The 24,399-nt window shown below is 31.3% G+C and overlaps 1 protein-coding gene across 1 annotated transcript in view; it reads right to left on the bottom strand.

Annotated features, from left to right (window-relative positions):
• Positions 1-24,399, bottom strand: part of LOC134243137 (fibrinogen-like protein A) — a 59,008-nt gene that overhangs the window by 19,723 nt on the left and 14,886 nt on the right. Inside the window, exons 3-5 of the mRNA XM_062725372.1 lie at positions 5,266-5,400; positions 5,093-5,174; positions 2,364-2,404 (exon numbers count right to left, since the gene is read on the bottom strand). Coding sequence (XP_062581356.1) covers positions 2,364-2,404; positions 5,093-5,174; positions 5,266-5,400 — 258 coding nt within the window. The remainder of the gene's footprint in view (positions 1-2,363; positions 2,405-5,092; positions 5,175-5,265; positions 5,401-24,399) is intronic.

A 24,399-nucleotide genomic window follows, 5' to 3' on the forward strand; every position in this document is an offset into this window, starting at 1 on the left:
AAGGACCGAAAATCCAGCCATGTCATGTAAATAAAAATCTTACATGAATGTCGATGATAGCATAACCGGACATAAACCGTGTTCGTAAACAAATCATGCAATAAATAGTGGAATTGCTGATAAACAGTATCATAGTCCTACTCTACCTCTTTGCAAATTAAAATTTTCTTTGAAATATTTTTTTCAAATAAGCATTTGGCAGCACTTTTACGATCGTGTCATGTGGATAAAACGCAACTTTTCAGTATGCTAAACATTCTAAATTCTGACGTCATTTTCGGAGTTTTTAAGTCAAAAAAATTATAAAGTGACGTCACAATATGTGTATATTATTTTGATCTTTCCAATAATATCAAACTCAATAATTTCCGTAAAACGGTTATTTTTTTATTGCACTGTTGTCAGAACTTTTGAAAAGCCCCTTGTACTTGAAATTCAGAATATCCTTAAATTGATTACAAATTAAAGATGATTTCACCTTAAGGAATAGGAGCAATTATCACTCGAGAGATTCTGAGAATCAGCTGAGATGTCATTCTACAATTATGACGCCCATGTAAGACAAAATAAATCAAAGGCTGAGCAATGAATAAGAATTTTCTGTAAATTTCAAAATGAATCTCGATCATACTTTCCATTTCTAATAAAAATGAACAAATTCCGCATCTTTAAAAATAACGACTACAAGTTTAGGAACACAATGAACAGTGTGAAAGGCACTGCCATAGAAGAATTGAAAAAAAAAAATTTTCATGATGATGTATTTTTGAATATACATGTATATATCATATAAGACTACGTTATCGATTCTTAATAATTTAGTAGTCTATCATTTAACCTGTTACACATATATACGAGGGTTGTTCGAAAAGTTCGTGAACGATGTCAATCTTCGTAATATTACATACTAGAAACTTAAAATAACCCCAATATGACATGTAAAAATATTTGTTTTGTTTATCTGTGAAGTTTCATTCCATTCGATTTATCAGAAATAAATTTACTTCATTTTAAAATCAACATATTTCATAACCGCGGGGTACACATAACGGTAATGTAACGTCAAAACGTAGCGTCAAGAATTTCTACAAAATATTATCCCTATACATTTCACACACTGAATATAATCCAATACCTACTCATTAAATCCTTTTTCTTATACTTGACATTTATTTTTAAAAGCTGTTTTTCTTCTTCAAAAAAATAATTGTCTATATATTGTTTCAACTTTTGACAAATTATATACCCAACGTCTTTTTCTTTTAAAGATCAAAAGTTAAAAAAATAATTTGTGTTCCTTTTAAACAATTCTGGAAAAAAATATCTGATTTTCCTTTATTCTTATAAATGTGCATATTAATATAGAATTATTGTAGATTACATTCATTTAATTTCTCAATTTTAAAAAGATATATGACTTACATTGTAGGCTTCTACTAATGAAAAAATACTCGGGTATGTTCTTCATAATTTGGATATAGCTGATAATTTTTTTTGTCAAAGGTGACTTCACGACAGATCTTAAGTTCCCGTTTGTCAATAAGGTTTTTAATTTATGATTTCCTTGTAAGGATTGTTGTAATAAACTTTAAATTTAATCTTATAATTTTTTAAATATATTTTCTATGTAATGACGTACTTTTATTGTGTACGATAATATGTGCCTGTTTCGGATTATACAGATTTAAAAAGGTTATGATATGGAGATAACAAACAGTATTCAATATTAACGTCCATAAAACAAAACAAAATAGGACCAGAGCAAATGCGGACCTCCGAAACATCAGAGGTGGAATCAGGTGTCATGGAGGAGTGAGCATCCCCTACTGACGGGTTACGGAAAAATCTGTCGTCAATTCAGTTTATAAATAATGAACTAACAATAAGTATGTAAAAAGTCAGTCAGTTTTTGTCTTAATGATAAATTGTAATTGCTGACAAGGTCATTGTATCGACCAGAGAAAGACTTTAAACGAGACTCTTGATATTCCTGTTTTATCAACTTACTTGTTAATAATTTACCTCGTTTTAGAAATTGTTCATACGTAGAGCATGAATTTGCGTATCGAATCAACTGAGATATATATACTCCATATGCAGATGATGAAGGTATACTGCTGCATAAGTAAGGAAAGTTAAAGAAAGAAAAGTGAAAGTTATCACGTTTTTAAATAGCTTGGTTGTTAGATTACCATTAACGTCTTTTTAAGTAAAATGTCCAAGTATGAAACAGATGTGTCAGATGTGGTATCTTTTATCTCAAGCTCACCAAGATATATCGTATCGAAGTAGTAATGAAAATGACCATTGTTAATTGACAATACGTCGTCGATATATCTAAATGTCGCGATACCGGCCACAGCAAGTGTTTTCTTCTTTTCACGTGTAAGATTTAGTACAAATTCTGCTTCATATGAATATAAATATAGGTCTGCTAATAACGGAATGCAATTGGTACCAATCGGAATTCCAATATATTGTTTGAATACCTGGTCTAAAAACACATAGATATTGTCAATTAGAAACTCGAGCATCTCTTTGATGTCAACTTCAGAGTACTTATATGTGCAATCAGAATGTGTTTTATCAAAATAATTTTGCAATGACCAATGACCAGGTAAATAAGTTAATTTACGAGTTCCATTTTTATTGGAGAAGCAGCTGTCAATGATATTAAAAAGCCTGGACTTTAATTTATTGAGGGAAATGGTTGTGTATAAAGTTGAAAAGTCGTAAGTTTTAAAGTTGTTGATTTTGATAAATTCTTGTTATTTCAAATTGTCCAAAATTTCATTGGAATTTTTAGTATCCACATCTGATTTACACCACTTCTTGAATATATTGTTGCGCAGTACTCTTGAAGTTTTTCCTTCACTACTGTCAATATCTTAGTGAAGAATAACAAAAGAGGCCTGGTTGAACATTTGCTGTAACCCGCAATGTATCTTTGTTTGTAAGGATTTTTATGAAGTTTCGGAATCTAGGGTAGTTCAAATTCCTTTTGGCTCTGTGGAATATTAAAAATATTTAAAACTGACATATGATTTTGAAGAATGTCTTTCTTAGAGAGGGAAGTATGAGTAAAAGTAGGATTACCTCTGGTAGAATTAAATCCAAGTTCTTCTAAATTACAATTTATAAAATGAGCCTTACAAAGAAAGACAATGTACTTGCTTTGTCGGCAGTGACCTGTAAGTACTGATCATATAATCTATGTAATTATTTTTTAACTTCTGGATTATTGAACACAGAAGAATAGATGAATTTCATATTGCCCCTCAATCTTTTAATACGCGACTTTAACATGAATCTGATACATTTAATCCATTCTGATAGGGCGTCAACGTCCTTTTTTCATATCTGGCGTCATTTTCAACAGAAGCTATGATATTTATGATATTCCGACGCTATTTGAAATATCGGGGTTTCTATATTTAGGACCTTTTAAAATAAGTGATCTAAGATCCTCATTATTAACTATATCTACATGCACGTCACCTGTAATAACGTGTCCAGCAGGACTGTAGTTAAAGAAGAAGAAAAAGAACATGAACACGATGGAGGATTATGTCTTTAACTTGAAATATGATGGAATACAAGACTGGACCCTTATGTGATTAAGAATATTACTAATATTAATTGCATTAATTCCTTTATTGGCATATTGAAGTTTAAGGAACACGGATTGTTTTAGCTGCATTTTCTTCCGTAAAACGTGCGGGTTTAAAAATCCTATGATTTGAAATATCAGTAATCACAGATTCGAGCCTATATTTTGGTGTCGAGGAAAAAAATTAAGAATTGCTCTCGTGGTATAATTTTCTTTGTTAAGGTTTTAATTTCTTTTATTACTTAACTCTGCTTGCAAAGTATCAGCAACTCTGAAGTACCAATGTCTTTTATTTTTAGTCTATTGTTTGTAACTAACTTAATTTTTACCTGCTCCGCGATCCGATTTTTTTGCATTTTTAAAAGCTGGATAGGTTTTGTATACATGTACATGTGATATTTAAAAAAATAATAATCATAAAACTCATTTGGATTTATTGGAAGAATATTCCTACCAAATTTGGATAACATATGACGTCAAATGAAAATTGATACGACAGAAGTCCACGAACTTTTCGAACAACCCTCGTACAAGTATAAAATTGAAACGGTTTCTCTCTCTTTCTCTCTCTTTCCCTCTCTCTCTTTCACTCTTCCTGTATCAAAATAGATGGGAATGGTTTAATGTAAACATTCCAAAGTTAATATTTTCTGTCCGTTCATTTACTAGAACATTTATTTTTTTTTCAAAACATTTAGTCTTGGAGTTTGATTGGATGATATGTTGTAAGTACTTAATATTTTATAATATTTACCAACTTGAAAGTGTTTCTCAACTATTAAACTGTCAAAACATTTGAACATTTTATCATTTTTTACCTTTATATGGCTATTTTACCATATGTAAAAGAAGGATATGGAGATAACGAACAGTATTCAATCTCAATGTCCATAAAACAATACAAAACAATAGCGGAGGAAACACGGACCTCCGAAACATGAGAGGTGGGATCAGGCGCCAAAAATAATACAATTTCAAATAAACATGGCATATTTCGATACAGTGCTCTCAAAGTTTTCAATTAGTCACTATTCACATCGCGTTTAAAGACATTTATTGTGGGGTGTCATCACTGTATTTTATTTGAGGTCAACGTCAAGTCATGTTTGACACAAAATAATTCCTGAATCTTCCCTTCCGATTCGGGTATTTTAACACGAAAATGGAGCTAAATTGTTCTTATGAGATGAAAAACAATATGTAGTGTCTAGATACATTATAATTTAAAAAGTGCTGATTTTTAAATTTTGTATTTGATTGGCCCTGGACTTTATTTTCAATTACCTGCTCGAGTTCGACCGAAACAACTTGCGTGCCATGCTGGATGGCTATGTATTTTGTGGTACCAAAATCTCTATAAAGAATTGTTTTACACGATCTGAAAAGGAAACCTTTCAAAAGTATGTTTTCAATATAAATATTGTTAGGCTATCAAATTATTTAAAAGACACTTTCTACAATATAATAGAAGTTGTATCTTACCTTTTAAAACCTGTACACATTTTCCACCAATACAAATTTCATCTTCACTACAGATGTTGTTTAAGCAATTGCTAGCCAAGTGCTGAAGTGAAATCAACCCAGATCTAGAGTTCTGATTCAATTCGTTTAACATGTAATTAAATTCATGAAAATGTAACAAGATATTTTCTTACCACTGGAAAATCCTCCAGTTCATGAAAGGTTGGGCCTTTAGTTATTAGACTGTTGTCTTTCTTGAAGACAAATCTTGAGTTTAGCCGACATGTCTTTTCTTCTTGTATCCAATCCACTGAGCGACACAACTTAAACTTGAAACAAATCATCATGCACATTGCAAGGTCAGCATTTCTCAAAAGGTTAAATCCTGGATGTGCGGAATTTTCATAATTGCTAACGATCAAAGTTTTGGGGTCGAATGGGGCGGAACACTGAGAATAGCATGTTTGTAAGAGAACTAAAAATTGTCCAATTCGGTAGAGACTGATCATTGTAAGATCTGTGTTTGTAAATCGATATGCTTTTCAAATTAAACGCTGGGTTCTACAAGGGCAGAAAACTGCTTATATTGGTTTTCATTTTTGTGCAATACATGTATATAGCAGTCGTAAAGGTTTGTCTATTTATAATTTATGAGCTATGACGTTGAAAACTTTCAATAAATTAGTCTACATAAAATGTATGAAAACTGGAAAAGATTAAGTACAGTAAAACATTTAAGAGAGAAAGAATTTTCACGGTATGAAAAATTAAAATCGCTCACTTTCACATCCTGAATTAAGTAACCGCATCACCGAAAACTTATCAAAGGATTCAATTATTCACCATACCTAAGATTTGCAAGAGAATTGACCAAGCCATACACATTTTTTCAAAGTGCGTCAATATGATCGATATTAACGCAGTTTGAAAAGAAAATTTATTTTTTCAAAGTGCGTTGATTTGGTCCCAAATTTAAATCACTTAGAAAAAATTTTTTCAACGTGCGTATTTTTCAAAGTGCGTTGTAACAGACATTATATATCCCTTATTTGAAAATGACCAAAATTCAGGAAACCCTGTTTTTGTAACCGGCGTCATAATTTCATAAATATTATAAATTATGTGAGAGAATTTACGCCATGCAATTGGTAAATACAAAAATAAAAACCTTGACTCTTTGTCTTCATGTATTTAACGTACCAAATGGATGTTTTAAATTCCATTAAGAGGCGGAAAGTAACAATGGAAACCAATAATTTTTATTTTCCAAAAGAAATACGATTAGAAGATATTTACAATTTGTGATATTTCATGTTTACAGAGTCCATTCTTGCTACTGATAAGGTTTTAATTGTCTTTTGTTGATTCAATAAGGAGAGGGCAGGTACTTAAACAGATGATGTCTGTTCAGAAAAATTAGGAATGACGCATATTTGTGACATATATTAAGCACACAGGTCAAAACATCCTTTCAAATACTGTGCAAAAATTATCAGATCTGTAAAGAAAATTCAAAATGATGACAAACCTATTCTTTTGAAAAATGATCTATCGTTCTTATACCTACGCTCATCAGCTTGTCTGATGCAAGATAAACTAGGAAGAAACGAAAGTAACTTATTCTTTATTTTCACTCAAAATGACCAGCATTTCTATCATTTGGGTGCTTTGAAGATGTTATATATATTTTCATATGGAAAAGAAAATTCTATAAGTTCTTGTTAGAAATGAATTGCTATAAATCTAAATCACACTCTTCTGATTTTGTCAGACTTGAAAATCCATCTCTTTATATAAGCACTACTTTGAAATTTTTGAAAAAATTTCATCCTGGAACGAACTTTCTTAACACCCCTTATGTAAGGTGGTGCATTTTTCTTAGTAAGTTCTTTTCTTTGTCTAAAAGTTATGCTCCACAATGTCATTGTTTATTAACCATGCATTATTCGTCAAAATATAAAATTAGAAGATACACTATGTACTTTTGACCACACACAGAATTATTTTGACCGAAGGTCCAATATACATAAAAAACTATAACCGAAATTATAACTTGTTTCATTTGTAAGGAAAACTATATATTCACCATCCTGTTGTAAAAAAAAAAAAAAGATTGATTTCAGAATACCGACAATAATAAATACGGACTTTTAAAAGTGTGAAGAATATGAAAACATACAGCTGTCACCTAGTTGTCATGGCATACTTCAAAAGTATGTGCACACATATGCTTATCACAAGTGTAGACCAAAACACTTCCCTATCCCAACCCCCAATATACATACGGGGTCCCAAGATATTCGTGTTTGTCTTCTTTCATAAATTAACCGTCCATAACATATTTATAATGTATTTCATATGCAGGCGTCGGGTAATGCTAATTGTAATGGTAATGCATTGCAATGCATTACATGAACTCAAAGTAATGCTAGTAATGTGTTATGCCCAAGAATTTGCTTTACATGTAATGGTAATGGTAATGGTAATGCATTACTTCATAAAATCCAGAGTAATGCTGGCATGACATTGCATTACAAAGCATTATTTTGTATGTACCTATTTTTTAAGAAATTAAAATGGGCATGGATGATAGAAATTATTGTTTAGGTTATTTTTTTTATTTATTATTATTCTTTTTTTTTTTGCAAATAATAAAATTGAATAAAAAGTTAACGTGTTTAAATAAAATTTCTGTATCTATTTCATTTTAAAAATACACTTTTTATTCTGTTAAAAGAATGTACACTTACCTTACATTTAAGTTTTCAAACTTATTTCAGATAAGAACTGATTTCAAATAATGATATGAAAAAGGTTCAAAAAATCTTTTTTAAAAATCACATATAAGATATACTGATTAATGTACAGTGTAAACTGATAATTGCCACATTTTGAATAGCTACAGTGTCATCAAAACACACTATATACGCCTCTGGGTTACGTAACAATTAAAACAATGCATTGTTTGGAGAAATGCTCCAAATCACCAATCTCTTTCTCCTGACTATGGGAGGTCAACATTACCGCTACATTGTCAAAAATTTCAACTCATTACCGCTACATTTTTTCAGATTTTCGACCGATCATTACCGCTACTTTTTTTCAGATTTTCAACCGATCATTACCGCTACATTTTTTTTTCAGATTTTCGACCGATCATTACCGCTACATTTTTTTCAGATTTTCGACCGATCATTACCGCTACATTTTTTTCAGATTTTCGACCGATCATTACCGCTACATTTTTTTTCAGATTTTCGACCGATCATTACCGCTACATTTTTCATTGTACCAAATAAAGACATACAGGCATTATATGATTAGCAGATCAAAATGTACACCCTGTCAACTTTTTCAAAAGTTTGTCAGTGCATTTATTTTTCTTCATAAGGTGCTAATCAAAATAGCCTATATGATTTATTACTAGATATTTTAGGCAGCTTTCGGGATTAATGTGCATAGTAAACTATGTCAAAAACACAATTCATTAAACTTCCATTTTGCGCCTACCCATAACCCCCCCCCCCCCCCCCCCCCCCCCGACAGTCGGGGATATTAATTTCGGTCTGCCCGGTCGTCTTATAATTCTGTCCGTCTGTTACACTTTTGTTTCGGACAATATATCGAGAAGTCTCTGAACTTTTACAATGAAATTAAAAAATAGCTTTAGGTCTTGGATTTTAAAGGCGGGGGGGGGGGGGGGTCCAGTCCACTAGCATCCGTGAGATTTTTAATATACATGTTTGTACGCAGCACTGTTAAGGCCTATTATGAGAAATCAACGGAAAATCGACTTGCAAAAAGGGGGGATTTTTTTTAAAACTGAATTTATTTTTATTAATGTGTTTTATTATCACAGAACTTAAATACTTGTGGAAATAGCATTGTATAACCCACAATGTAATGTATGGAGTTTGATCCCATCGATGGACAGTCACGTGTTGAATGCATAGTTCGTGTACTGAATGTGGGTCATTAACAAATTTCAATATCGCAAGGGCATACCCTAGTTGAAATTAAAAATTCACGCTATTAATTGTTTTTGCATACTTCGTAGTTTCTGAAAAGTGCTGCTGCTTTAAATAGAATTCGCGTTTTTTAAAATAGTTTAATTTTCAGGTAAATAAGCCAATGTCGAAATATGTTTGACTTTTACCAAATATTTTGTGTACTTATAAAATCACGCCCTCGATTTACAGAAAGCAGCAGCATTTTTCAAGTTAAGAAAAAATCCTTTATCTATATTCAAAAAATGGTTAAGATCTATTCAGTGTATGCCCTTGCGAAAGTACGATTTTATGAGGCATCTCGATGTAAGATACACGTAACCTGTACATAAAAACACGACATAATTAATAAAATGTATTCTCTTGATTGTTAATGAATAATCGCACTAAACAAGGTATATACATTGGTGTTAATCGATTATTTAAAACCTGTAAATTATATTCAGTTTAAAAATAAAACACATTTTTCATTGTTAAAAAATTCCTAATTCTTCCTCTCACAGCACATGAAATACGTCATTTTTACCAAAATAACGTCATGTTTACAAGTTCATCGCGACCAGTGCTTCGTTTATAACCAGTTACATAGGATTTAACTAAGAAGTTTTTAATGCATTGATAAGTTTTGTTGTTGTTTATTATGCTTATGCAGTTAAAAGTTGCAAATTATTATTTAATTTTCAGGTATTATAAGAAATGCATAAAAATCATATTTTTGTGTGACGTCATAGTAATTTTTCCCGTATAAAATTGGCCCGCCCCCGTTTTCAATTCGTAAAGTACCCCCCCCCCCCCTTCGACCCCTACTAGATACGCACATACTATTATTTTTTTATTTTATGTCATAGAATGACATTTTTAAAATTTTCCTTTCATTTCCCTTCTCGAACCCCTTTGCTTGTTTAAATGTCCATTGAAATGTATTGTAGCGTAACGGTAGCGACTACAACAAGACGTGGCTTTGAGGTATCTTGTAGGGATTTCATCTATCGAAATCCCAATAAAATTGAAGAATTCAATAATCCAACAGTGAATACAATAGACTACAATGACTGATCCCCGTTTTAAGTTACGTCCGTTCGTAAGATGTCGGTGTTTCTGTATTATGCAGCAATATGCCTTCATCACCTGCATACAGAGTCTACATATCTCAGTTGATTCGATATGCAAGAGCATGCTGTACGTGCGAACAATTTCTAAAACAAGGTAATTTGTTGACAAGCAAGTTGATGAAACAAGAATAGCAGCCGCGACATTTAAAGTCATCATTTTGTAAGTTCTATGGTCGATACAATGAACTTGTCAGCAAATACAATTCATCATTTAGTCAAATGCTGACTGACGTTTTTCATACTAATTGTTAGTCCATTGTTTTTACACTGAGTTGACGACGTATTTTTTCCGTTATTTCCTGATCATGACGAGGAGCACACGGCGGGTGTGACCGGTCAGCAGGGGATGCTCACTCCTCCATGGCACCTGATCCCACACAGTATTGTTAAGGCTTCCCATAGCTTTAAATGTGTTTAAAATGTAACACTGCATTGCAAGGCCGATTTTAAATTTTCTTTTAAAGTTATGTACCTTAATACGGCCAATTCATATAGAGAGTTCCCTAGGCTATATATAATCATATTTGTTACGATATCACATGACCTCATTGATCACGTGACAGTCACTTTTACCTTTGTGAAGTGCTTTATATAAATCGCTTCGGCGCAGCCCTAAACACAGTTATTTTTAATTTTTTGTCATGTAATTAAACTCGTTGTATCCTTGAAAACCCGAAATGTGCTTGGGAAATGTTATACTTTTACTCTGGTACAAAATATTTCAACATTACCTTCAACTTACCGACAAATCTGAGGGTATTTTTCCGCTCAATATCGTCATTTCTTTTAAAACAAAGCCATCATACATTTTTCCCAAGCAAGATTCAGTTAGAGAGGAGACTCCTCTTACAGATTTTCTCAAAACATCTCAAATTAATCCTCATTATAGACTTGCGCCAGGCTCTTTTATACACATATTATGAATTCTGCCTCCATCCACGTGTATTAAAAAGGGTAAATGTCAAATGTATATTTTCGTATGTATTTTGAACACGCTGACTTTTCCGCAAGAGTAAGAATATAAAGCTATCTTAATTATTCGGATATATTAGATTTTTAAAAAAAATGATTTAAACATGTTTATTTTAAACTAGATTTCTGCATCTTTATATGCTGATTGAAAAAGATTTAAGGTTTATGACACTCTCCCCCATATTACAGCTCAAGTTTGCAGTGACTTGACGTCATTTTCAATTATGACGTCATGAATTTGTAGCTCAGAGAAGTACATACACAGAGTAAACTGCAATATTCCCTGGGAGGCCTATCGTACCTGCGCACCTCTTATGTTTCGGAGGTCCGTGTTTATTCTGCTCCTATTTTGTATTGTTTTATGGACTTTGAAATTGAATACTTTTCGTTATCTCCATACCCTTCTTCTTTAAGAAAGCATTTCTTTGAAGAAATAGATTTCTAACAGTATATTTTTAAAACAATAATTTAACAACATTATCATTATCTATGAGAATGAATTCTTGCACTCAAATATTTACATGCATTTAATTCTAAAAAATCCGGTACACCTAGATATAATCTGTAAAAATGATTAACTTAACCGCAACTTACGCAGTTTACGCTTTATAAACCGCGAAGCGGTTTATAAAAAAAGCGTAAACTGTTTCAACCCAGTTTATACCGTATAAAATGGGTAGCTATTAATTTGATTGCTTATGATTTAATTTTCATTCATTCGCTGTAAGAAAAAAAGATAATTGTTCTAATAAAATGACCTCAATTTGTACAAAATTTGAATGTAACGTCAGGCGGATTGATACGTTTTTGACGCAAGTCATTGTGACGTAGGCAACCCATTTTATACGATATGAAGTAAATTTTTTATCCAATCAAATACAGCGTTACAACCAGAATTAAACTATTTTTAAATGAAAGCGATAATGCTTAACTTTGTTGTCTTCGTGTTTTCTATTTAATTTATTTTTACTATATAACTATACTGACCACTGTGAATTCATGGACTTCTGATATATACGAATATGTATGATAAATTGGATAATTAACTCTAATGTAACAGTTTTCACTTCCTTTTCATGTTTAATGGCTGACGTGCGTTTTTCGTCCATTGTAGAGCATGTTGCCATAGCATTGATAAAATATACATAAACAGGTAACAACTTTATATCCAGTTTACCTTGAAATAAAAGACTTCAAAGCCAGTAGTATGACGTTTACAAATACAAAATACCCATTTGTTTATAATTTTCTCGAAATCTAAATTGTGGTAAAATAATTAAAATGAATGTAAAATGTAAAATGAATGAAACTTATAAATTATAAAAAGAAATGTGCCTTTCAGGTTTTACTTTTTCTAATAGTAATAACGATAAATCATGATAATTAATCCTAAGAGAAGCATTACCTTAATTGATCTAACGTACATTGATAAGTTGCTAATCAATATGCCCGAGTTATAATTTAATCTAAATACTTCTTAAAAAAAGCTTTCCTTGAATAAATGGATTTCTAACGGGATATTTTTTAAATAATAATATAACAACATTAGGATTGCCTATGAGAATGAATTCTTGCACTCAGATATCTAATTTTAAAAAAATCCGGTTCACCTAGATATTATCTGTAAATGATTAACTTAACCGCAACTAGTACTCTTGAGTCGAAGGAAAAATAAAGAAAAATGAGAAGTTTTTTTTTAACCCGAAACTAAGACAGAAAGATAAAATAATCTTATCTAAAGTCGGATTTTGTGAATAAAGCAACAACACCTCAGAGGCCATTTTCTTTAAAGTAATTTTATGTAATATTATTTCAACACAATAAAATGTGGGAGTGATTGTACTATTTTAATATCCCAATACTTAAATTCTCTAAATCAAAAATACATTTAAAATTCACAGGATATGTATTTAGAACACTTTTGATTTTATACAAAGTCTGTTTTTTTAAATTATAAATAATATTTCTGAAAGATTCGGGTTCCAGAGTTTTGTAACTTTACGTTTAATAGACTTTAATTCAATGTTGCTTTCAGTAAATGGCAGCTTTCGTTAATTTTTAAGTAAGGTAAGGCAATTGGCATGTTTTCTTTGTAGACAGATAATCTAAATCGACAAAGCTGTACAGTTTTCCCTTCTAAATAAACGCCACCCTCTATTGCGGCCCGGAAAATGTATAGTCAGCAGTCAAGGCCAATGAGCAGAGAGGTTGCTTTATAGTGTCAGCGCCTACCGCAACACGGGACTTACGGTTTTAAGATTATATCCGAAATGCCCGTTACTTTCAATTCTAAAGCCAAGCGCTTGGCGAAGAAACAAACACTACCTATGCGCTGCGAAAGAGAATCGAACCCGGGTCTCCCAATCACGAAGCGGACGCTCTACCACTAAGCTGTTGTGACCGGTATTAGCATGCTGAAAAGTTGAATAATCAACACTGTTTTGTTTTTTACTAAGTTGAATAAAGGAAATTGAATATCTCATCTTAACGCATATACCATTTCCTATTTGTAACGCAAAATCACGCATATACCGTTTCCCCGCAATCACGCATTTTCACGCACTTGAAAATGTTCATTTAAACTTCAATTTATTGCCGAATTCCTTCTATTTCATACTTACTGGAATCTCATAAAATAGAAAGAAAAATTATTATTTTAATTTTAAATAATACGGCATAATATTTACGCTACACTTTAGAGAAAATTGTACTATTCTATAAAGTGCCTGCGGGTAAATGGTAAAAACGTATTTCTATGACGTGAACATTAAGTGTATAATGCCTAACAATTCTGTTAGTTATAAGGAGTTAACTGTATAAAATATTTTTTTCAAATGTATAAAAACTGTTTGGAATAACACTTTTAAAGTTGAGTACAGTTGAATAAAGTTGAGTATAATTAACATAATTCTTACAAGCTAATTCAGAGAATTCGTGTCCTCCGCTTAGGGAAAAAGTCGGATCCCCCTGACTGAATTTGTAGAATTATTAAATGTACACATGTTACTGAAGCAAATAAAATACATGTATGTCAATATGCATATAAAGATTTGATTGCTTATTCTTTATTATGTGTTTAGAAGATTCTTTTTATATGGAATATTTATCACACTGTAATGATGATTTTATAAAATGCAAAAGTTATGGCTATATCATTTCACATGCTGAATACTATCATTTAGTCAAAAAAAAAAGAAAAGTATTTTAAAAAAAAGGATTGACCGAGATTCGATCCCGGGACCTCTCACATTTGAAGCGAGAGACATACCACTAGACCACGGAATCGCTTTACATAGCGTCAAGTATATGCAGAACTAAAGTCACATACATGTATATATTCATGTTCGGTATTCTCAAAATTTTACACAATCCATGGTGTTTGATTTATTTAGCCTTTATTAAATAGTTCTAATAGATGTAATAAGAACATAAAGTCCGCCGAGAACCAGTTTTACACGCAATAACTCTCCCCATGCCCCTGTGCTTAAAATAGCGACATGTAATACTATAAATACTAATAAAACAAACGGGGCAGGGCACTTTAAGAGGGATGAGAGAGGTCCTAGGGAGTTTTGGTATAAAATTACATTGCATAAGCTCGAAATCTTCTTGAAATTTACCACCCGGAAATGATAGTGTTACACACAGACAGAATGTATAAATTTACGACCTTGAACTTTGACCTTTTGACCTCAAAATCAATAGGGGTCTTCATTAGGCCACAAGGAGTTGTTATGTAAAATATCATTGCAATAGCTCAAATGGTTCTTGAGATATCGTGTAGAAACGAAAGTGTTATAACAGACTGAATTTGCTTATTTATGACCTTGCCCTTGACCTCTTGACCTCAAAATCAATAGGGGTCTTCTTTAGTCCATAGGGAGTTGCTATGCTTAATTTCAATGCAAAAGCTTAAAGGGTTCTCGAGATATCGTGTGGAAACGAAAGCGTTACAGACAGACAGAAAAACGGACGGAAGGATGGACGGACGGACGGACAGACGGACGGACAAACCCAAATTAATATCCCCCACTTTTCAAGCGGGGGACAAAAAGTAATCATCAGTTAATTTTATCATTTTGTTGATTGAGATAAGGAGAGAGGACACTGGATATTTTCATAGCACAGCAGTTTTTTCTTATGATAACAGGTCAATAAAATGCTTTGATTTGAAAAAGTTCATCTACTTCTATCTTTTTGTCAACGATTAAAGAAACGTTCACGCATATAGAGACTCTGCATTCAGTAGAGGCGTGTCTGTTCTATTTAATGAAAAATTAGATGTAAACATAATAAATGTCAAAAAGTCTATTGATGGTAGGAAAATTCTGATAAATCTTTAAGTCGATAAGTCAAAAAACTTAAGAATTTTATTTCAAAAAATTGTGTCAGCGAAAATATTATACTATGTGGAGACTTTGATGGCAAGTTAAACAATATTTATAATGTTGATAAAAGTGTAAATTATTTAAAAGATTTGATAAAGCATTATAACATGGATGATATTTGGAAAAAACAAAATCCAGGTATGTCAGGTTTCACTTGGTGTGATGCAAAAAATGATCCTAAAAGTCGAATAGATTGTTTTTATAAATAATTTTTTTATATACCGTAGCAGATATCAAGGTTAGAAAAATTTCAGGTACCCATTCAAACGGAAGTCGAATGAGTGACCATAGATACTTAAAATTTAGTTTTGATATCGATAAAACGAAAAAAGGTCCCGGATATTGGAAACAACGTTTCCTATCTCGATAAAGAAAAATACAGAAAAGGTATTTAAGACATTATTCATAGTATAGATTCCTCTTCAAACCTTATAATGACATGGAAGTTAATTAAACGAAAGGTTAGAAATTTCTCTATTATTTTTGCAAAAAATGAACAAAAATAAATTAAACAAAAGATAAGAGTAATAAAACGCGAAATAGAAGATATGGAGGAAGGAAACGTAGAAAATTTTGATTACAAAAGACTGAAAACTTTAGAAGCGGAACTCGACGCTATTTACGACAAAAAATCTAGAGGTACGCAGATAAGATCTAAAATTAAATGGATCGAGGAGGGGGAGAAAAATTCAAAATATTTTTTAAACTTAAAAAAACGCAATCAATCATGAAACATAATTAAAGAAATTGAAACAAGAGAAGAAAAAAAAATCAGTAAAACTAATGCCATTTTAGGTGAAATGCATTCTTTCTATAACAAACTATATACGAGTAAAGACATTTCAAACAATAAAATAGAAAAAAAATATTTATCTGAGATAGATGATATTCCTAAATTAAGTGAAGAAGATAAGATATTGCTAGAAAAATTTTCAAAATATGAAGAGTGTAAGGAAGCTGTTTATAACATGAAAAAAGAAAAATCACCTGGACTAGATGGCCTTCCAAGTGAATTTTATCAATGTTTTTGGGAAAAACTTGGGCCTTTCTTTTAAATAGTCCTTAGTGATATTTTTGATAAAGGTGAATTGTCTTACACACAGAAACTTTCTAATATATCACAGATTTACAAAAAGGGTGAAAAAGATAATTTAAAAAAATATAGACCGATAAGTTTAACAAACACAGATTACAAAATCATTGCTTTTGTCTTTGCAAAAAGATTACAAAATATACTATATAAGTTAATTAACGAAAATCAAACTGCATAAATTAAAGGAAGATATATAGGTGAAAATACTAGATTAGTACTTGACGTTTCTGAATACTGTAAAAGAGAAAATTCAGATGGTATTTTACTTTTCTTGGACTTTGAAAAAGCCTTTGACTCGGTTGAATGTAATTTTCTTTTCCAAGTTTTACAAAAATTTAATATTGGCTATAGTTTTATAAAGTGGGCAAAACTTTTTTTTTATACAAATCCAATGTTTAAAATGAAAAACAACGGCTGGCTTTCTAAAACCAGCGAGATGACACGAGGAATTAGGCAAGGATGTCCTGTTTCCGCTCTCTTGTACCTCTTCGTTGCAGAAATTTTGGCTATTAAAATAAAATGTGATACTGATATAAAAGGCATTACGATTAATAATCATGAAATTAAAAACATTCAACATGCAGACAATTTGACTGTAGTTTTAAGGGCCGATATATCAATGTATCGAACTCTGGATAAATTATAAGAATTTTGTGAACATGTGGGATCTAAAGTAAACATGCATAAGACAGAATGTATTTTATTAGGGGAACTAAAAATATATAAATGATGAACCCTACGGTATAAAAATTACAAATAAAGCAGTAAGATGCTTGGGGATATTCATAGGATATGATAAGGAAGAATGTTACACTAAAAACTGGATGAAAATTTCTCACGAAATTGAAAAACATTTTGAATCCTGGAAAAGAAGAATGCTAACGTTATTTGGTAAATCATGTATAGTAAAGACACTTGCTATATCTAAACTCACATATGTTACCTCAATACTTAGTCTTCCTGATATTGCTTACATTAAAAAATACTACCGTTACTTCTAATTTATAACTTTATTTGGGATAAAAATGAATGAATTAAACGAAACACGCTTATAGGTAGAATTTTAAAGATGGCCTTTCAATCGTTGATATTGAATTTAAATTAAAAGCTTTAAAAGCGGCTTGGGTACCTAGATTGTTAAAAAGCAAAGATGTTTTGTTCAACATTTTTGATGGCTATTGTAAAAAATCAAATTTTGATGCTCTTTATGTGCTAGGTTTCTCCGATAGAAAGATAGAAAATATGGGAAAACTAGAGAAACTACCTATTTTTTTTATCAACAAATGTTATGTTGCTTTAATGAATGTAAGCCCTATTTTTTGAACAAAATTTCTTCCGGCAATGTTCTTCAACAGCCGATATGGAACAATTGTAACTTTGTTTATAGAGGAAATACATCATTTTTTGAAAACTGGACAGCCAGTGGGATTTTACAGGTTAAACATTTATTTGATGATGATGGTAATTTCAAAGCATTGTTAGATTTTTCCAACCTTTACTACTGAAGTATGACTTTTCAAATTGTAAGTTTGTTAACATACGATACAGAACAACACAGTAAAACAGCTCATGGAGAACCCTGTTACATGGTTTTTAAAAGTAATAATTAGTTAATTTTATGATTGCCTTGATTGAAATAAAAAGAGAGGACGTACTGATAACTGGTATCTCATAACAGATAAATAAGTTAAGATGAGAATATTTTCATAGAACAGAATGTTCTTCTTTTAAAAGCGGGTGAATGAAATGCTAGAAATGTACCAACTTTAGAGTTGAGCTTGAATTAAAAATTTTTATCTACTTCTACCTTTTTGTCGATAACAATTCTCATAATTACCTTTTGCCATGTTGAAAAGATTGAATGTCAATTGAATGTCTACAAAATATAACCATAACTATACTTGATTATAAAATTTTCATTGCGTGTGATGCTGACTTCTGGCTTGGGGGTCATAAAACATTTACAAGCTCACGTTTAATCTCAGTCTCACTTTTCCACCATTCATTCCTTTAGATAAAGTGAGACTGAGATCAAAAGTGAGCTCGTCTTTTTTATGACCCCCAGGACTGAACTAAACAAAAATTCTATACACATGATTTTCACTTGTTGACTTGACTTTTTACACATTGACCTGATTTGTGTGCAACATCACCTATCACTACCACTCTCAGAATTAAGGAGATTTACAAAAACAGACCTCTAACCCACAGTAATACAGTAAATAAAAACTACATAGAAACTCATAGAAACTGAGGCTATCTTGACATTCCGTTGTGCCTAATTCTGAGAAGGCCATTTTGTTAATTTCATCCCTTACGTCAGGGAGACCAAGCTTCACAAACAAAATGAAATTGTTAGAAAGGAGTATAGTTGTACTTATATTTTATAGGCATGGTAACTTTTACCACGTTAAATTCTTTTATGCCATGACCTCATTCTTTTCTACATCCTGTTTATGTTTTCCATTTCTGAATTGATTGACTAAATATATAAACGAAACATACATGTTAGGTTTGAGAATTGTTTAAAAAATGGACTAGTTTTTAATCAATTAATATGCTGTAAAAAGTAAAAAAAAATGTGTTTAATTTGGATTTCTGCTGCCAAGAGACATTCTGAATCTCGGCTGAAGAACCTATCCACCGTTTTGATCTATTTAGGCATGGGATCGAATTTCGAAGTCCAACTTTTACGTTGGCAACATATTTCAACCATTGATTTTAAACTTAATTTGACTACTGATTTCTCCGTGTTTCAGACAAAAAGTAACCGGTCGATTAATAAAGAGGTCTCACGAAGGATTTGACCGAACAACTGGGAATGCTAACTTGGGTTAGACACCTGATCACTTCTCTGATGTTTCTAACTGTGTGCTGTTTGCCCTGTCCACAATCCGTTAAATCAAATTTATAATTGTTCGTAATCTTCACCTTTTAATAACTTAATTTATTAATCTAATGTGTATAAAAGGGTTCAAGGTTCCCAGTCAGCACGTCCTGTGATAGAGTGAAAACTGGTTGATTTAGGTCTCCACTACTGGTATCTTCACAATATCTTAATTTTTTCACAAATGATAAAACTATATTTAGGTGTATATTAGTCATACGTTACAATAGTTCATTTAAATTTCCTACTGTCATTATTACAAGAACTTTTTTGGCGCAACAGTACACCTTTTTGACCTTTTCGCACTGAAATTTATGTTTTAATTAATAATTTATTTTTTGACGCTTTCACTCCAATATTTGTATCCAATTAAATCATGAAACAAAATGAACTTTTTGTTTGTTTAAAAAAAGACACTTGAAATTTGTGACGAAGAAAAAGTTTCAAATTGCTTTGCATAATCAATTATTTGACCTTTCTACACTAATAAAAAGTGATTTTTCTGGCATTGACAATTTTATAAACAAGAAAATTATTCTAAAGTCTGAAACTTTTTCTGGTTTTAAGTAAATAGGTTAAATTTATCTTGAATATTTAGAAAAGAACGTCAAAAGTTGGGGTATATGATGTAAATTTTCAGATATTACTAAAAAAGTCTCAATTTTACGTTAAAATTGGCTCACTTTTTTCCCGGTTTTTCAGAACAACGAATATATTTACTATATTTGTCACACTTTGTCGATAGAATTCATAAGGAAAAATTTAATAGACATTTCACAACCAGCATAACACATTTCACTGCAGCTTTGTGTGCAACCAGGATTGAAAAATAGGAATCAAAAATCAACAGTACTGTTATTGTTCAAAATTGATAAACTGAACATTTTCGTCTAAAAAACCTTCCGCCACAAAATATAATCCCTAGCTTAATTCTACTTGAATGGAATTTAATCGCGGTTTTTTCATTGAATATAGTTAAATATGCACCGTAAAATTCAGATTTATTGTTAGAACTTAAAAATGATGCAGAATTTTATACATAAAGGACTTGATCAAAATAAGCTCAAAATCTCAGGATCGAACGTCCTTAAGTCATAATTTGAATGAGACAGTGAGTTGTCATCAGCATAATTTTATAACATGCCTTCATCATCAAAGTTAAAAATAGCGTTTAAAATATGTTAAAAAGGACGGGACCTAATATAGAACCTTGAGGTACACCCTTATATATATCTTTAAACGTGCTAAACATATTCCCTACTTTTACACATTGTCTCCTATCTGACAGATAACTTTGTACAAATGTAAGAGCAGAATCTGAGAGGCCATACATTTTCATTTTCAACAACAGCAGGTCATGCGGTAAGCAATCAAAGGCCTTTGAGAGACCTATAAACACAGCAGCAGTATACTTGTTATCATCAATTGCTTTTTTTTCCAGTCTTCAACGATTTTCATTAACATAGCATACTGGCCCATAAATATATGGCGATAAATAGGGTTGGAATTTACTGTCAAAGAATTTCAACAGCTGTGTATATATTGTCCTCTCAAAAGTCTTTGAGATTGCTGGCAGAATGCTAACAGGCCTGTAGTTACCTAAATCTAACTGACTATTTTTCTTATGAAGTGAAACAACCTGTGCCTCTTTAAGTTTTTTTTCGCAAATTCACATTGTTCAAATGATTTATTAATGAGCATAGTGATTGGTTTTGCCATCTTTGGGTTTGACAATTTAAATATTTTAACAGAGATACCATCTTTTCGTGTTGCTTTTTAACACCTATTTTATTCATTTGCTGATCAACAAAGGAAGTTTGTATGGGTTTAAATTCCATATCATTTTCTATATGTACATTTTCAGAAATTGCTTTAATACTTGGATGATCTTGATCTACGCTACGGTTCCCTACCCCTTTGTCTTTAGCCACATTTACAAAATAGTCATTAAAAGTTTCCTCACCCTCTGTTTGATTGTTTATGATTTCTCCCTTCTTACTTAGTATAACGTTATTTTCAAAATGACTTCCTTTATTTGTTAGAAATGGCGTAATAGTTGGCCAGAAATTGTTATCTTTAGGTCCACCTACACATCTTTCTAAGGAATAATTTTTAACTGAATTCCTTCTGATCGTATTAACTTGATTTCTTTGTTTTCAATATAGCTCCCAATTTTCATTTGACCTGATTTTTTTGTAAATGTTAAAAAACATTTTTTAATAGATGGCTTTTCTAAGCTCTTTGTTCATAAATGGTGCTGGTTTGTAATTTTTTTCCCTTTGTTTTACTGGTATGTGCTTGTCAATAACCTCCATATAAACTGTTTCAAATTTTTCATATGCTACGTTAATGTCTTGTTCTTGATCAATTAGAAGTTCAAAATCAATTTGCTCAAGGTCATTTACAAAACTTTCATGAGTGGAATTCTTGAAACTTCTGTATGTTACAAAAGGATTAGACGTTGATGCAGTAATATATTAATTATGAAAATGTTTATGATGACTTTTCACGAAATAACTCTTTACATGATTACTCTTTGCATTAATCATTCGATACCTACAGTGTCTTTAAAGGAATATTGAAAATATTGAAAAAATAAAATCCAAAGTACGTCATTGAACCTTTGTTTCTTTAATGCCACACTTAAAACAACATTTAAAATTCCATCTGAGTTGAATTTTAAAAGATAAATAATCAAAGAAAATAGTAATGAGTGTTATGTAGAAAAATGTTCCAATCAGACGCATTTTACTTGCTGAAAACCGAAGAAATAAAAGCTTGGATGAAACAAAAATGAAAAGGTTTTAAATATTTAAATGGACTTTAAGGTACTCCGATCCTCAGGTTCTTAAAATCAAGCATTGACAAATTGAAAATGCTCACAAAAATTTCTCTGAATTTTCAAAGTAACGTGTTTTTACAAGGGATGGCAATTTGTATCCGGTTGACCGATTACTCGGTCGTAACGATGACAATCGGTTCGAAAATCTGTAATCGGTTAGTCGGAAAAAATTAAAAATATATATAAATTTGAACCTAATGTTGTTAAAATTTATATTTAAAAAAAAAGAAATCTTTACATATGCGTCAGCGTTTTTATAAATCCTATCTGACTTCTGGTTCTCCTGATGGAGATCGTGGGGGTAATTGGTCATTTTGTGTTTGAAGTGTTAATAACTATTAAAACACCAAGTCGTTACCCTGAATTCTGTCTCAAATATATTTTCAGAAATTGCGAATAAAAACACCTGCTATGCATTTTCCAATTCAAATTTGATCACTTAACACATTTTAAAAATAAAAATCATAGGTATCCATGCTCTTGAAGAAATTCCACAATCTTTATACATACAATGTACCTTAATTTCTATTTTTTACTTCGACCATTTTACAAAAAAAAGTGTATAAAGATTCTTCTGTCATTTCAAAGCTCCATAAATCACTTCTAATTTCATAGCATGTTAATAAACATTGGTATCTATGGTTAGATTAAAATGAAGATTGATTTTTTGATATATGTAATATTAAAATGCTTTTACGAGGTAAACATTTCGACTTTTAATTAGACCTTTCTGAGAACTTCAAAGGACCTTGAAGCACATTGAGAGGTATATAATGAAAATTGTTGCATGAAAAGATTTAATTTTCAAGCTTCATTAATATTTTGAGACTTTTTGAATTAAATTATAAATCAAGGAGTTATCCTTCCTAGCTGAGGATCGGAATCCCTTCAAACACTTCTCTGATATTCTTCCCCATATACATCAATAACACAGTTTCAATTTCAAACAATTGAAGAAGGCAATGTTCACCTGATACAAATTATATCCTGTTAGTCAGAATTGTGGATCCTGGGTTAATAACGTTATGTAATTAAGCTAAATTTCCTGTTTTTTAACATCACTTATTGTTACAGCTTACATGAATAAAGGATTAATTTTGTATTATTTTGTAGGTGAATATGATTTTTGTAATTCACGGGCAGAACAGGATTTTTTTCAAAATATTTTTTTATGAGTACGAAACATGTCTTCTCGTTAAATAAATTCCATTTTCAACTACAAAAATATTTAATTTTCTGTTTCTTACATTTTCTTTGATTTTGCATTGCCTCTGTCTTTTTGTAATTGAGTGTCATACATTGCATGTTTAGGCTTTGTTACGTCATAGTTGAGCGGTTGAGACATCAAAACTACGTGATATTAGATGGGGGGAGAATGGTTATATCTCCGCCCATCTTATAACAGGCTAATGTGTATTTTAAACATTCTTCGTTATGGGAAGGAAATTCAAAGTTTTTCCGCACTTCTGATATTTGTCACACTGTAAAAGGATATCAATTTGATATCCCTACACTGTGACAGAATATAATTTTCATTCAATGCATAAATCACATTATTTTGCTTCTGGAAATTTAATGAAGAAAGAATATTCGTGAAAGCAAATGTTTTTTTAATCTTTAAAACAGTTAACACTAAGTTGCAAACTAAAATTATTATTTTTATGATTTATTAAATTACAGTATGTACGTTATTTGCTTTACCGTAAAAAACAGAGTGATTTATACTAGTTAAAACTGATGAATGTTTTAACACATATATTTTTACGCATTTATGTATAGTGGGGCAATCTATTGGGGTCAAGTTGCTATATGTCTTCAAAAAATTGTTGAAGGTTCCTGTAGAAACATGGTTGGGATAACATGGTGATGCCTATACAGTACCCGCATCGTTATTCTTTACAATTCTATCGTGTTCTATCGTGCGTGTATCCTATCGTATCGTGCGTGTATCCTATCGTATCGTGCGTGTATCCTATCGTATCGTGTTTTCCGTTTATCAGGTTTTGCGTTTTCTATCGTGTTTTCCG

The sequence above is a fragment of the Saccostrea cucullata genome, unplaced genomic scaffold (assembly GCF_032062105.1).
Source record: "Saccostrea cucullata isolate Sc308-1 unplaced genomic scaffold, CSIRO_AGI_Scuc_v1 ctg1610, whole genome shotgun sequence".
NCBI classification, from domain to species: Eukaryota; Metazoa; Mollusca; class Bivalvia; order Ostreida; family Ostreidae; genus Saccostrea; species Saccostrea cuccullata.